The following is a 17,210-nucleotide window of genomic DNA, read 5'->3' on the forward strand; positions in this document are numbered from 1 at the left end:
CCTGCCTTCAGCCTAAGAAGTCTCAGAATGAATGTAATGTCCTGTGACTCTGTTATGTAGTCTCTATAATGAACAAACCTCATTCTCTCATCAGAGGCCTCCTTAGTTTAATTGTGATCCAACCTACTCTAATCTAACATTCCCACTAACTTACAGTATCCTTTAATACTCCGCCATTCTAATCTCTATGTCCCCATTTTCCTGGATATTTAATGACCCTCCCAGTCTGCTCATCCCTCACTCTGCACAAATAGTGTGAGACTCTTGGAGGGAGACCATTATTGCGCTGTTGCCTCCACAACCTGCTATTGCAGCTGCTGCCTATTCTGGAAGTCTAAAAGGAAACATCTGTCAAGGCTGAGAACACTCCTGATGTCCTACTATCATTAGATGTAGGACCAGGACTGGATAGTCCTACTTGCATGAGGATTTGGTTAGACCCCATCCCTGTTATTGTGAACAGCACTTTGGCCTACAATATTTGTGCTAAACATGATGCCAAATTAAATGAATTGTTCTGTCTGAATCTGACCCATATCCTGTATTCCCTGCATATTCATGTCTCTCTATCAGCCTCTTAAACACTACTGGCTGCTACCACAACTCCCACCAGTATGCAGTTCAAGCACCTAATACTTTCTGTGTAAAACTTACTCCACACATTAGCTTTGCACTTTTCCCCTCTTACCTGTCCTCTAATATTTGAAACTTCTACCTTAGGAAGAAGATTCTATCTACCCTACCTATGCTTATCATAATCTTATAAACGTCAATCAAGCTACTGACGCTCCAGAGAACACAACCCAATGTTCAACTGTGCTTAGGCTTGGAATGAAAACTCATAAAAGACATATTGATTCTGATGGGATGCAGTGCAGATTTCAAGCAATTAAACTATGAGAACAGGTTTTGATTGCCTACAGGATTGAGTAATAACTTAAAAAAACACAAAGGTATCCCCTTCAGCTCTTCATGCCTGTTCTACCTGTCCAGAAGATAATGGCTGACCTTTTACCTCAGTGCCACTTTCCAACACTATCCACATCCATTGTATCCCTTCATATCCAAAAATCGATTGATCTGTATAATAAAAATGAACACTCTATTTCAGATCCTGGAATGGGATTCAATAGAATAGCTGGTGAGGGAATCCACAAAAAGGAAGTATAATCTTAAAATTATAATAATCTTTAAAAAAAAAAGTGTCTTTTTACTTTAAATCTAAGTTTTCTACAAAACTCCTCTTTCATTTGTTCCTTTGGTTTTCTGCCTAGTCTGATTTTCTTTTTATTTTTGCCCATCAGTTTTTGTCTACTCAAAGTTAAAGTCTGTTCTTAAAGGCTCATCAGGCCGGTGCTTATACCAGTTTCCGTGGCGTGAAGCGACTGAGAGTACGAGACTCCCCAGAGACCAGATAGGATGGCAGTCTATCACGAGGTTAACCCCCAGCATTTTCAGCTGGGTGGACTGGAACAGTGTGTTGTTAAGTGCCTTGCTCAATGACACAACACACCGCCTTGCTGGGGCTTGAACTCATGACCTTCAGATCGCTAGTCCAACATCTTAACCACTTGGCCACACGCCACACTTTGTCTACTCTGTACCTTCTTAAAACAATGCATGTTGAGGTATCTTCTTGTATGCAATATTTGTGTTTGTGTATTGCTATTTCCCTTATGTTCTATAAAACAGAACAAGTTATTATATTAATTATGTTTCAAAGTCATGTTCTCCTCAATTCCCATTACTGTACAAAGTTAGGTATCTCAGTGACCACAAAAGACAATTGATAGTTCCATACCACTATCTCATACAACTCGACTGAGCCAAGTTTATTTGTATCATTTAACATAATATGTTTTACTAATAAGAGAGATATCCTGCATAAACAATTCAAGCATGATAAATCAATAATGAAAAAGTATGTATAAAATAAAACTGAACCAATTGTACTTTACAAGAAAACATACATAAATGTCCAGTCGGAGTGAGGGAACAGCTGGCGCCTCGCACATTGAGAGTATCAACAGCAGTAATCCAGAAATCAACTCCATCACGTAGAATGTGTGATTATGCACAAAGAGGTAGGCTCCAAGGGCTTTTTGATCTTTTGGGTGTGTGAAAAACTTGTCATTATTTTCTCCCTCCTGAAAATGATAAGAAAAGAGTTGTGAATAACTTGACATGTTCACAAACAAGAGAAAATCTGCAGATGCTGGAAATCCAAGCAACATACAAAATGCCAGAGGAACTCAGCAGGCCAGGCAGCATCCATGGAAACCAGTACAATCAACGTTTCAGGCTGAGTTCTGCCGAAAGATCTCGGCCCGAAATGTCAACTGTACTCTTTTCCATAGATGCTGCCTGGCCTGCTGAGTTCCTCCAGCATTGTGTGTGTGTTAATTTGATATGTTTTCCAGAAGGGGTGCAAGAGAAAATAGAACTCCTTATAGCATTACTACCAGGTGATATGTAAGCTGCACCAAGAACTTCAACCTGAAATATTTTTCAGCAGTTACCCATCACAACTAAATATTACCTTTACTTGGGTTTGGTGCCAAGAAAACTCAATATATAAAGTCAAGACAAGTCAAGTCACTTTTATTGTCATTTCGACCATAACTGCTGGTACAGTACATAGTAAAAATGAGACAAACTTTTTCAGTACCATAGTGTTACATGACACAGTACAAAAACTAGACTGAACTACGTAAAAAACAACACAGAGAAAAAACACACATCAACTACACTAGACTACAGACCTACCAAGGACTGCATAACGTACACAAAACAGTGCAGGCATTACAATAAATAATAAACAGGACAATAGGGCAAGGTGTCAGTCCAGGCTCTGGGTATTCAGGAGTCTGATAGCTTGGGGGAAGAAACTGTTACATAGTCTGTTCGTGAGAGCCCGAATGCTTTGGAGCCTTTTCCCAGACAGCAGGAGGGAGAAGAGATTGTATGAGGGGTGCATGGGGTCCTTCATAATGCTGTTTCCTTTACGGATGCAGCGTGTAGTGTAAATGTCCATGATGGCGGGAAGAGAGACCCCGATGATCTTCTCAGTTGACCTCACTATCCGCTGCAGGGTCTCGCGATCCAAAATGGTGCAATTTCCGAACCAGGCAGTGATTCAGCTGCTCAGGATGCTCTCAATACAACCCCTGTAGAATGTGATAAGGATGGGGGTTGGGAGATGGACTTTCTTCAGCCTTCACAGAAAGTAGTAACGCTGCTGGGCTTTCTTTGCTATGGAGCTGGTGTTGAGGGACCAGGTGTGATTCTCCGCCAGGTGAACACCAAGAAATTTGGTGCTCTTAACGATCTCTACCGAGGAGCCGTCGATGTTCAGCGGGGAGTGGTCGCTCCATGCCCACCTGAAGTCAACAACCATCTCTTTTGTTTTGTTCACATTCAGAGACAGGTTGTTGGCTCTGCACCAGTCCGTTAGCCGCTTCACCTCCTCTCTGTAAGCTGACTTGTCGTTCTTGCTGATGAGACCCATCACGGTCATGTCATCGGCGAACTTGATGATGTGGTTCGAACTGTGTGTTGCAGCACAGTCGTGGGTCCGCAGAGTGAACAGCAGTGGACCGAGTATGCAGCCCTGGGGGGCTCCCGTGCTCAGTGTGATGGTGTTGGAGATGCTGCTCCTGATCCGGACTGACTGAGGTCTCCCAGTCAGGAAGTCTAGGATCCAGTTGCAGAGGGAGGTGTTCAGGCCCAGTAGGCTAAGCTTTCCAATCAGTTTCTGAGGGATGATTGTTTTGAATGCTGAACTGAAGTCTATGAACAGCATCCAAACGTATGTGTCTTTTTTGTCCAGGTGGAGGGTGATGGCAATGGCATCATCTGTTGAGCGGTTGCAAAAGAGAAAGTGTTGAACTGATTAATCATCCTGACCTTTGTTCAAGGTATTGCCAAGCTTCGTTATTTTTATAGCTATTTTTAGATTAGGACACTTAAAATTGATTATCTAAAATATCTACATTTCAGAATCCTGGTTCTTACATCAAATACACTGAACTTGTTGATGGAAGTTGGTTTCACAGCCAGTTTTTCTGATGTCTGTAGGCTTAGACTTTACATTTTTTACCATTCCATAAATTAGATTCAATGTTTCATATACTAGCATACCACTGTGTTGAAGATCTGTCATCTTAAACTGAATAGTCTATATCACGGTCAGGATTAGTCATATGGCAAGTTATTGTGTACACAGTAACATAATGAATGATAATAATAAACTAGCTTATTGCACTAAATAGGGCATTATTAAAGTAAAATCTACATGCAACACTGATGAACATTCTGTAGTCTGATGAAGACTTGCACTGTAGTTATTTTGTATGTTGTAATAGAATGAATTAGTTTTGTAAATTAAAATTGCAACACATCTGTTAGTTGACTGTTCTCATGTATCTCATTCTATGATGTATACTTCATGTGTGTTTTTTTGCACACTTCAACTAGTACTTCCTTCTTCACGACATTGCGAAATGTTTTTCGTCAATTCCAATAACATCAACCAACATTGTTATATTGTTTTATCTTCCCTTTTAATTAAAATTTAGAACCGTAATTATCTGAGGATCAGCACCCTCAGGTGGTGCCAGGTTATCAGGTTTTCCATGCCGTTGAATGTTATTACTACTAATATCCCAATGCACTTTTATTCCCCTTTTTTCAAACATGTTGCATAATAGTATAATATATTTTTCATGAAGCCAGTGAGCTTAAAGGGAGCAGCAGGTCAAGAAGAGGAAACATTCAAGCATTACACACCCTGGTTCTGCCCAAAACCTAAGAATTGCATCCTTGTTCCTGGTGTCAACACTGACTCCAGGTGACCTTTTAGTTACACTCAAGTGGAAAACTCTGTTTCCGTGAATATATTTGCCACTTTCTCTCCTGCACAGATACCTGGGTATCTTTACAATAAAGTGGACAACTTGTTCATTCAATTCAAAGGTCACTGCAGGGAAAGCTACCAAACTTTCTTTTTTCAATTGTTTCTGCATTTCCAATTCTACATTCTCTTCCACTCCTCCTGTAGCTCTTTCTTCTCATTACAATTGCTCCTGAATGTTGCTTCGCCAATCTTAATCGCATACTATTTTAATCTGCATCATCTTTCAAAGCTTTCTAAGTAACAAAGGGCATTGATTGCCTTACAATTATACTACAGTAAGGGTAATTTAATGAAGGTGTCATTTATACATCATCTCAGTTCTGCAGTGTCCTTTAGTTAATAGCAAAATCAAATACACATATCCTTGTATGATTTACGTATCAATACACTATTCTTTAATCTTTAATTGATTAAGCTGACCTTCCATCATGCCTTATTATTACAATGTTGTAACTAATTGACATAACAGCACTATTATGGATTTCATGAAAGGAAATATCTACGAGGACTGGAACCAGGGGTTTGATCAAATTTTGAGAAGAGGGGAGGGAGTCCAGTTTGGTTGCAGCCAGGGAATACTGAGGCGCATAGGAGAGCCAGTTGGGGCCACGGGGCTGGTCAAACTGGAACCTTTTGAACTGAATGGATCTGAGGAGTTGTTTAGGTCAGGTTGGTTGGAAGCTGAGGTTGGAGGGGTTGTGGATATGGACATCCTGTGATATGAGAGAAGAGTGGTGCCTGCTGGGGAAGGAGGGGTCAATAAATAATTGATAGATAATTCAGGGAAAGAAACTGAGGAGAGCCAATAAGAAATTAAATTGAAAGTAATCTATTTGGGTGTGTACAATCACAAACAAGAGAGAATCTGTAGATAATGGAAATCCAAGCAACTCACACAAAGTGCTGGAGGAACTGAGCAGGCCAAGCATCATCTTATGGAAAATGAGTATAGTTGATGTTTCAGGCCGAGACCCTTCATCAGGACCGGAGAAAAAAAGACGAGGAGTCGGAGGTAGAAGGTAGGGGGAGGGGAGGAAGAAACACAAGGTGATAGATGAAACCAGGAGGCGGGGAGGAGTGAAGTAAAGAGCCAGGATATTGATTGGTGAAAGAGAGACAGGTCTGGAGAAGGGGGAATCTGATGGGAGAGGACAGAAGGCCATAGAGGAAAGAAAAGTGGGAGGAGTACCAGAGGGAAGTGATGGTCAGGTAAGGAGAGTAGGTGAGAGAGGGAAAAGGGAATGGAGAATGATGAAGGCAGGGAATTACCAATAGTTTGAGAAATCGTTGCTTGTGCCATCAAATAGGAAGCTACCATTCAAGGCTACAAACAGTCCTTCCAGGTGAGGCGACACTTCACCTGTGAATCTGTTGGGGTCATATACTGCATCCGGTGCTCCCAATGTGGCCTTGTATATCGGTGAGACCCAACATAGATGGAGAGACAGCTTCACCAAACACCTATGCTCCGTCCACCAGAAAAAACAGGATCTCCCAATAGCCACTTTATTTTAATTCCACATCCCATTCTGACATGTCAATCCATGGCCTCCTCTACTGTCGTGATAAAGCCACACTCAGGTGGAGGAACAGTACCTTATATTCTGTCTGGTTAGCCTCCAACCTTTGGCATGAACAACGAGTTTTCAAACTTTCGGTAATTTCCTCCCTCCCTCCATTCCCCATTCCCATTTCTCCCTCTCACTTTATCTCTTTACCTGCCCATCACCTCCCTCTGGAGCTCCTCCCCCTTTTCTTTCTTCCATGGCCTTCTGTCCTCTCTTATCAGATTCCTCCTTCTCCAGCCCTGTATCTCTTTCACCAATCAATTTCCCAGCTCTTTACTTCACCCCTCCCCTCCTCATTTCACCTATCACCTTGTATAAATGGGTGTTTCTCCGGTTGGCAATCAGTGGTGAGTGGAGTGCCGCAGGAGTCGGTCCTGGGCCCGCAGCTGTTTACCATTTACATTGATGATTTGGAAGAGGGGACTGAGTGTAGCGCAGCAAAATTTGCTGCTGACACTAAACTGAGTGGAAAAGCAAATTGTACAGCTGATGCGGAGAGTCTGTAAAGGGAAATAGATAGGTTAAGTGAGTGGGCCAAGGTCTGGCAGAAGGAATACAACGTTGGTAAATGCGAGATCATGCACTTTGGAAGGAATAATAGAATAGCAGATTATTATTTAAATGGTGAAAGATTGCAGCATGCTGTTGTGCAAAGGGACTTGAGAATGCTTGTTCATGAATCGCAAAAATTTGGCTTGCAGGTGCAACAAGTTATTAAGAAGGCAAACGGAATGTTGGCCTTCAACGCTAGAGGGATTGAATTCAAGAGCAGGGAGATTATGCTGCAACTATACAGGGTACTGGTGAGGCCGCACCTGGAGTACTGTGTGCAGTTCTGGTCCCATACTTGAGGAAGGATATACTGACTTTGGAGGCAGTGCAGAGGAGGTTCACCAGGTTGATTCCAGGGGTGAAGGAGTTAACCTATGAGGAGCGATTGAGTCACCTGGGACTGTACTCTCTGGAGTTCAGAAGAATGAGAGGAGATCTTATAGAAACATACAACATTTTGAAAGGGATAGATAAGATAGAAAGCCGTTTCCATTGGTAGGTGAGACTAGAACTGGGGACATTGGCTCAAGATTCAGGGGAGAAGATTTAGGATGGAGATGAGGATAAACTGTTTTTCCCAGAGAGTGGTGAATCTGTGGAATTCTCTACCCAGGGAAGCAGTTGAGGCTTCTTCACTAAATATATTTAAGATACAGTTAGATAGATTTTTACGTAGTAGGGAAATTAGTTTATGGGGATAAGGCAGGTAAATGGAGCTGAGTTTACAGAACAGCCATGATCGTATTGAACGGCGGGGCAGGCTTGATGGGCCAGATGGCCTACTCCTGCTCCTATTTCTTATGTTCTTATGTGTTTCTTCCTCCCTTCCCCCCACCTTCTAATTCTGACTCATCATCTTTTTTTCTCCCGTCCTGATGAAACATCGACAGCACTCTTTCCCATAGATGCTGCTTGGCCTGCTCAGTTCCTCTAGCAGTTTGTGTGTTGCTATCTGGGTGCATGGCATGTTAGGATTTCCTCAAGAAGGCCTCTTTAAAATGTTCTGTTATCTAATTAAAACCTACTTGTTCCAGAAATGTAACATATAGGTGGACCTTCGAACCTATAAACTAATTTCCCATGCAACTTTCCAGGAACAGCACTATTTCCTGCAAATCATCACTTGCACAAGGGTAATTCCTGATGGAAAGTGCCTGGCTGATTTCACTCAGTATTATATTATGTTTGGGGCAGCTTTTTGCATGTAGAGTAGGAATCTGTCCTTGATTGAATGTTCAAAGGGCAAATTTAAAATGTAGCGTTGAATTCTATGACAAAAATTCAATTCTTTTCAGTTCAATAAAATTGAATTCCAGAAAAGGGGTTCAATGGCCCTCTGGTAAGTTAAATTCATCGCACATTTCATGTATGTAACAAAGGACAATATATCTGCAAATCAACAGCCTTAGATTTCAAATTATCATGGTGAGGTATATTAAATAATCAAAAATCAGAAAGACTGGTGTTGACCACAAGGAGGTAGAAATTCCAGGTTAGGTTACTGCAGTACTGCTATTATACAAATTCCAGGTTAGGTTACTGCAGTACTGTGAGCATTTCTGGGAATCACATGTGAGGGGTACATCGAGCATGTAAGGTAGACTTGGCATAATAATAACTAATCTCTAATTCTGAACCCCTTATGTTATGACAGGAGATTACAGGAAACTGAACTGTACTCCCTGTAAGTTTAGAAAATTAACTATTCATTAGTTTCAAGGTTTTAAGGGAAATGAAAAGATAAGTAGATAAATTTCTGTAAGTCTAGCAAGTCTAAACCAAGTGGGAAAACTCTAAAAATCATGTCTAGGTATTTCAACAGTGAAGTTAAGAAGCACAACACCAGAAGTTCAGAAATTCCTTTTACAAATAGCTGTTGACACGGTGTTCCAGTATGTATAAGCTTATAAATTACATACTTCTACAATCAAGTTATTGCCTCTCTGGGCAACACATTTGCTGTAAAGTAATGATACATTAACACTCTCCATGCATAAAAATAGAAATATGCTGTTTCAAAATATCCATAATCCATTTGACCAAATCTTGCTCAAGGAAACATTTTCCAGGAATGCACTCCTTTGTAGACTGAGGAATGGGTATGCATATTTTAAATATGAAACTGGTAATATTTTGTGTTTCAAAGGTATTAAGGACAAAAGGGCAAGGTTGAATGAGGGGAATTTAGGTCAGAAATCTGCTATTTACTCCTGCAATCTATGTTATATTCACAGATTTCAGTGAATACCCCAGCAATCATAAAGGATGAAATAGGCTAATTCAGTCTAATTCAGCTTCAATACTGTTGTTCAGATGAAAAATGTCCTTCAAGCATGCTTACAACAGGCAGCATTAATATAGTGCTAGTTTCTATTGCAGCAAATACAAGGCTCACAAAGTCAATAACAAACTCAAACTTGACTCACCAAATTCACCATTTCTGCCACCAGTATGCAATAACATTCATGAATTTACTGTGAAATGAGAGCCTCTTATGACTGCACCTTCTACTAGGAACAACAATGCTTAAGGCATAATGATAAATATAACAAAATACATAAGGAAACTTTGTTCTTAACTAAGAGCAAACAGTAATTAACAAAAAGGCCTGGAAATAACAACTTTAAAATTCGCTTCTATTCATATGATGATCCCACAAGCAAATTGAGCTCCACTTTGGAAAATTGATCCCAATGAAATTAATGAACTAAATTACAGAAACAGGTTTCAAATACAAATTTACTACTATTCTTGTTGAGTGCACAATCCAGTGGAACAAATTTTCCACAGTAATGGAAAACTTGAACAAAGCAAGGACGAACGCAGATGAAAAAATATCAAAATTAGGGAAATGTTGTTAACTGGAATACAACACAAAAATCAAATAATACTCATGCCTGGTCTTTTAATACTCCTACACATTTGAATTCCATCTATTAGATACTAATCACATTTTCTTAAGGATATACCTTCATTTCTAATGTTCTACAATGAACTTCAGAAAATCAAGTATTTCTATGACATTGAAATTAAGCTAAGTAATCTATCAAAAGCAGTAAAGAAGTGGAATCAGCATTGCAAGGATTAATTGCAATATTTGATGAATAACAACTATAATATGAATTTTGCATCTAGCAGCAACTCCAGCATCTTACATCATATACATAATTTATACCAATCTACTCAATATTGTTTCTTTTTAACAGCTTGATATAAGCAAGGTTATCAAATCATAAAAATCACCATACCTGCAAGTAGATTGCTGCTTCCTGATAGTTCATCTCCCAGACTTGTTTCAAAGAACCATAGCATGCTCTGTAGTCTCGAACATCTGGTGTCGCCACCACTTCAGCATTGATAATATCATATCTTCCTCCATCTATTAAGGGGAGAGAAGATGGATGGTTCAAGTAGCAGAAGGCCAAGTGGGTCAAGCATTATCCAAGAAAATGTGACTTGAATTTCATTGATCGTGCATTAGTGACAGGGGATGTCATCACTTTGTCTTACAAATACTAGAAGCAGATGACCTACAGCTGTTTGCTGTTTTTTTTTAAAAGCAGGTCCTTTTTTATTGCTTCCAATGGGGAAGAAGGAAGATAAAACATTGGATAATATGTTTCAACAATGATATATAAATTAATGTTTAAAAAAAATTAGCACTACTCAGTTAGTTTGATCTTGTGTGGAACAGCATCATTATATAGAACTTACTTGCATATTCTTAGTTTTGTTTCAGTTAAGCTCTAACTTGAATCTAAACATTTGACTTTATTTCAATCACACACAACAATGGGGGCTTCAATGTGGTAAAATAACTCAGTTTTTCCCTGAAATAAGAATCAAAGGTAACTTGATGCAATATTGTGCAATATTACAGTGCAATATTGGGAGAGGTTACAAAAATACTTGGTTAAAGTGTGTTTCGGGGAGGGTTTTAAGGGGAAATCGTAAGCGCAGAGATGAAGGATAAGTTGCACATTGCATGGTAGAATATGGATAGAATTGTTTCAGATAACCTGCTGTTAAAGATGATAGAAAGTGACGCCAAAGTGTGAATCTGCTACAACAAAAGTACAGATGAAGGGTTTGATGATCAGATGGACCTACACAAGCATGTGTTGAGGTGATACAGAATAAATATTAGGGTATACGTAGGAATCTTCGCTCGAGATTAATTGTAAGTATTTTGCCTTAATCAGTAGTGGAAGAGAATTAAACTGGTGATACAGTTGTGAAGGTTGACAGGAATTTCAAAATGTTTGATGGTTTAAAGACGAGAGCTTGGAAATGCATTATACCCATTTCTGGTGTGCTAAACAATGCTATGTTTAGCACCAATAATAAATTGGGATCCTGTGAAAAACAGGGAAAGGTTGAACAAGTTAGGACTTTATTCTTTGGTGCATAGAAGGTTGAGGGGAGACTTGATAGAGGTATTTAAAATTATGAGGGGGATAGATAGAGTTGACGTAGAAAGGCTTTTTCCATTGAGAATAGGGGAGATTCAAACAAGAGGACATGACTTGAGAGCTGGGGGCAAAAGTTTAAGGGTAACACGAGGGGGAATTTCTTTACTCAGAGAGTGGTAGCTGTGTAGAATGAGCTTCCAGTAGAAGTGGTAGAGGCAGGTTTGGTATTGTTATTTACAGTAAAATTGGATAGGTAAATGGACAGGAAAGGATGGAGGGTTATGGGCTGAGTGCGGGCCAGTGGGACTAGGTGAGAGTAAGCGCTCGGCACAGACTAGAAGGGCCGAAATGGCCTGTTTCTGTGCTGTAATTGTTATATGGTTATAATTATGAAGTTTGTCAGGAACATTCAAAAAGGACATAGCTCAATTCAGCAGAACTACCAACATCTTAGTGTGTAGCAATCATACAAAGTTGTTAATCATTAAAGGTACATTGCCTGTGGTAACATGCACTATGGCTACCAAAGACGACATAGAAAGCCTAGATATACTCAAACAGACATTGGAGTCCTAAAATATGAAATGGAGTTGGCCTGGAGACCCAGCAGTACTACCATTAAAACTGCCCAGTAGAAGTCAGGATTCTGATGGAACAATACTGGAAGAAATTTCATGATTTCACACGGTATGCTAAGATAGAGCACGAAAAATAATGCTCTCTTCTACAAACACATATATCGAGAAACAAAACTACAAACAAAGTGCTAATCACACTATTACTCTACCAACACCCTCCACACATCTTAGCCTCTCCTACACTACACCTCATCTTCATCCTACTGATGCTATCACACACAAGGGTTAAGCCTCCTAGGATAATGACATCATTGCTCAGTGTCTTTGATGCCCTCCATTTAAGCTAAGCCAGTGGGAAACTGGAGGAAGGTCACCCTAAAGTTCTAAGCTCAAATTAAAATTTATCACTAGAGTACGTATATGTCACCATATACAACCCTGAGATTCTTTGGGCATACTTTGCAAATCTATAGAATAGTAACTGTAAATTGTAAACATTAGGAAATGTTAACACTAAAACTGTGCAAAAGTAGATATGACTAATAACGACCAAGAAATAACAATATAACAGAGTTCTTAAGTGAGTGTAGTTATCCTCTTTTGTCCAAGAGCCTGATAGTTAAGGGGTAGTAAATGTTCTTGAACCTTGAAGAGGCCAAATTTGGAGTATTGTGTGCAGTTTTGGTCACCTAATTATAGGAAGGATATTAATAAGGTTGAAAAAGGGTGCAGAGAAGGTTTACAAGGATGTTGCTGGGACTTGAGAAACTGAGTTACAGAGAAAGGTTGAATAGGTTAGGACTTTATTCCCTGGAGCGTAGAAGAATGAGGGGAGATTTGATAGAGGTTTATAAAATTATGATGGGTATAGATAGAGTGAATGCAAGCAGGCTTTTTTCACTGAGGCTAGGGGAGAAAAAAAAAACCAGAGGACATGGGTTAAGGGTGAAAAGGGAAAAATTTAAAGGGAACATTAGGGGGAGCTTCTTCATACAGAGAGTAGTGGGAGTGTGGAATGAGCTGCCAGTTGAAGTGGTGAATGCAGGCTCACTTTTAACATTTAAGAAAAACTTGGACAGATACATGGATGAGAGGGGTAGGGAGGAATATGGTCTAGGTGCAAGTCAGTGGGACTAGGCAGAAAAATGGTTTGGCGCAGCCAAGAAGGGCCAAAAGGCCTGTTTCTGTGCTGTAATATTCTATGGTTCTATTGTTTCTTTCCTGGTGGTGCAATTCCTGAGGCACCTGTACCTTCTATCTGATGGCAGCAGTGAGAAAAGAACATGGCCTGGGTGATGAGGATCTTTAATTATGGATGCTGCTTTTCTACATCAAAGTTTTATGTAGATGTGCTCAGTGGTTGAGAGGGTGTTACCTGTGATGAACTGAGCTGAATCTACTACCTTTTGTAGGATTTTCTGCTCAAAGTTATTGGTGTTCCTATACCAGGCTGTAATGCAGCCAGTCAATACACTTTCCGCCACACACCTATAGAAGTTTACCAAGTTTTTCGAAAACATGCCAAACTTCAGCAGAACCCTGAAAAGTACAGGCATCTCTCCATACTGTTGGAAATGGGTGGGTGGATCACAGAGTCCTGAGGCAACTCATTTATTAAAATTATGTGCAATATCTAAAAAAAAATTGAACTAAGTTTGTTGAAATATTAACTGGTATAATATTTCACAATCTAGAAAATTTGGGAGCCCAGCACCATCAATAGCAGCTTATCTTCTATGCTGTCTTTAACAGGTTATCAGAGGAGTCTCCTGTTTCCCCTCTCCACATCATGAAGAAACACCACGCTAGAGAAGTAGAAGGGAAATAGGACATCATTGTATAATATCTGTTTACAAGGGATGAGCAGAATAGGTGAAAATGATACATAGTGAGACACACAAGGCACTTGCAGGTTGGAGTCTGGCACTAGGCATAAAGAATCTTGTGAGCGGACTTGCTTGAGGGAAGTTCAGCAAATCGACATTGCCCCAAGGATTCATATGAAGACCACAGTTTAGACGCTTAAAAGTCAAGGCCGATGTACATATATAATATAATCAGTAGTATGTTGTCAAGCTGAACGCAGGAGATGAGGAGCCTAAAGCAGTCTTTCTCTGTTGCAGGAGGTTGTTTGGAGCTGGGAGACCAGCTGCTTAGATTGGGCAGCATGCAGCTCATCACAGATGTTGCAGGCCTATACTGTAGTGTGTTGCTGGACTAACCAGATAGGAGAATATCATTTTTCAAGACCAAATCACAAGATAACTGTTGTTCAAAAATGGTAGCATGTGGGTCATGTGCTGGAACATAAAACCACAGGGAGAAATCCAAGCCAAAATCGAAAGTACTTGAAGCACTCTGTAGTTAGGTAGCATCAGTGGAGAGAGAAACAGAAATGATGCTTTGGCCAAAAAATGGAAAAGTGGGAAAACAAGCATATTTTAAGAGATAAGGGTGATTTTTTTTGTACTCCAGGAGCGTGACGGTGGTTGAAAGTAGTGGTAATTACTCAATAAGAACATGTGCAGTGGTCATTCTTCTAATCTATTCCCAAAACCAAGAATGCTACACCTAAAAGCACATGAGTATTGGGTACATAAGAACCTGCATAAGCAGCTTTTCCTCTTTGTCTCATGCCATCATAATTTGGAAATGCACCTCTTCACTGTTTAAATCTGGACTACGAGGACCAAAATCTTTCAAAACAAAAGGTTTACATAAAATGAGAATTACAGCAATATCCTGCTGTAGATATTTAATAGAAAAGCAAATTTACAACCTGTTTATTACAAATTGCATGAAGACTGACAGATTTTTGTAAATTGAATATAATTTTTAAAAAATGTATAATTTAATAGGCGAAGCAGCAGCAAGGTCGTGGACCCTATACAGTTTACGGAGGAGGAAGTCTTTGCTGTCATGAGGCAAATTAGGGTGAATAAATCCCCAGGGCCTGACAAGGTGTTCCCTTGACCCTGTCGGAGGTTACTGCAGAAACTACAGGGGCCCTAGCAGAGATATTTAAGACATGCTTAGCCACAGGTGAGGTGCCAGAGGATTAAAGGATAGCTAATGTTGTTCTGTTGTTTAGGAAAGGCTCTAAGAATAAACCAGAAATGATAGGCTAGTGAGCCTTATATCGTTCGTAGGGGAAATTATTGGAAAATAATCTAAGGGATTGCATATGTAAGTATTTATAGATAGGAACTGATTAGGGATAGTCAACATGGCATTGTGTGTGCTGTGTCTAACCAATCTTATAGTTTTTTTGAGGAAGTTACGAGGAAAATTGATGAAGGCAAGGCAGTGGATGTTGTCAACATGGACGTTGGCAAGACCTTTCACAAGCTTCCGCAGGGTCTCACAAACGACTGAACCTTCTTGACCAAGAGGTTTGTCAAAAAGGTTCAGTTGCTTGGCATTCAAGATGAGGCAATAAATTGAATTAAACATTCAGGAGAAGCCAGGAAATGGTAGTAGATGGTTGCCTCTCTGACTGGTGGCCTGTTACTAATCGTGTGCTGCAAGAATTGGAGCTGGGTCCATGACCTAGATGATAATGTGGTAACTTGATCAGAAAATTTGTGGAGGACACCAAGACTAAGGATGGAGCGGACAGCAAGGAAGACTATCAAAGCTTGCAGTGGGGTCTGGTCCAGCTGGAAAAATGGGCTGAAAAGTAGCAGATGGAATTTAATGCAAACAAGTATAAGGTGTTGCACTTGGAAAGGACCAACACGGTGAGCACGACATGGGTACTGATGAGTGCGGTAGAACAGAGGGATCTGGGAATATAGATCCATAATTCCTTGAAAGTGGTGTCATGGGTAGATAAAAGTCATAAAGAAAGTTTTTGGCACATTGACCTTCATAAATTAATGTACTAAGTACAGAAGTTGGGATGTTATATTGAAATTGTATAAAACATTGGAGAGGTGTAATTTGGATATTGTGTGTAGCCATGGTCACCTACTTACAGGAAAGATGCAAATAAGATTGAAAGACTGCAGAGAAAATTTACAGGGATGTTGCTGGGACATGAGGACCTGAGTTATTGGGAAAGATTGAATACGTTACGACTTTATTCCCAGAACTCAGAGGGAAGATATAATAGAGACATACAGAATTATGAAGGGTATAGAAAGGGTGAATGCAAGCAGGTTTTTTCCCCACAGAGGTTGGATGAGACTACAATTAGAGGTCATGGTCTGTTGTCAAGAAGAAAAGAAGAGCTTACAAAAGGTTCAAAAAGCTAGGTAATGATAGAGATCTAGATTATAAAGCTAGCAGGAAGGAGGTTAAAAACAAAAGAAATTAGGAGAGCCAGAAGGGGCCATGAGAAGGGCTTGGCGGACAGGATTAAGGAAAGCCCCAAGGCATTCTACAAGTATGTGAAGAGCAAGAGGACGAGACATGAATGAATCAAGTGTGACAGTGGAAAAGTGTGTATGGTACCGGAGGAGATAGCAGAGGTATTTAATGAGTACTTTGCTTCAGAATTAACTACGGAAAAGGATCTTGGTGATTATAGGGATGACTTACAGTGGACCAAAAAGCTTAAGCATGCAGATATTAAGAAAGAGGATGTGCAGGAGCTTCTGGAAAGCATCGTTAGATAAGTCACCAGGACTGGATGAGATGTACACCAGGCTACTGTGGAAGGCGAGGGAGGAGATTGCTGAGCCTCTAGCGATGATCTTTGCATCATCAGTGGGGACGGGAAAGGTTCTGGAGGATTGGAGGGTTGCAAGTGTTGTTCCATTATTCAAGAAAGGGAGTAGAGATAGCCCAGGAAATTATAGACCAGTGAGTCTTACTTCAGTGATTGGTAAATTGATGGAAAAGATTCTGAGAGGCGGGATTTATGAACATTTGGAGAGGCATAATATGATTAGGAGTAGTCAGCATGGCTTTGTCAAAGGCAGGTCGTGCCTTACGAGCCTGATTGAATTTTTTGAGGATGTGATTAAACACATTGATGAAGGTAGAGCAGTAGATGTAGTGTATATGGATTTCAGCAAGGCATTTGACAAGGTACCACATGCAAGGCTTATTGAGAAAGAAAGGAGGCATGGGATCCAAGGGGACATTGCTTTGTGGATCAGAACTGGCTTTCCTACAAATGGCAAAGAGTGATTGCAGACCAGTCATATTCTGCATGGAGGTCAGTCACCAGTGGTGTGCC

General features: G+C 40.2%; 1 protein-coding gene across 2 annotated transcripts in view; it reads right to left on the reverse strand.

The window, feature by feature from the left end:
* tpcn1 (two pore segment channel 1) overlaps positions 1-17,210 on the reverse strand; it is an 87,943-nt gene that overhangs the window by 51,155 nt on the left and 19,578 nt on the right. For both annotated transcript variants that reach the window (XM_073065490.1, XM_073065491.1), the window contains exons 2-3: positions 10,284-10,414; positions 1,971-2,147 (exon numbers count right to left, since the gene is read on the reverse strand). In XM_073065490.1, the coding sequence (XP_072921591.1) occupies positions 1,971-2,147; positions 10,284-10,414 (308 nt within the window). The remainder of the gene's footprint in view (positions 1-1,970; positions 2,148-10,283; positions 10,415-17,210) is intronic.

The sequence above is a fragment of the Hemitrygon akajei genome, chromosome 14 (assembly GCF_048418815.1).
Source record: "Hemitrygon akajei chromosome 14, sHemAka1.3, whole genome shotgun sequence".
In the NCBI taxonomy this organism is placed as follows: Eukaryota; Metazoa; Chordata; class Chondrichthyes; order Myliobatiformes; family Dasyatidae; genus Hemitrygon; species Hemitrygon akajei.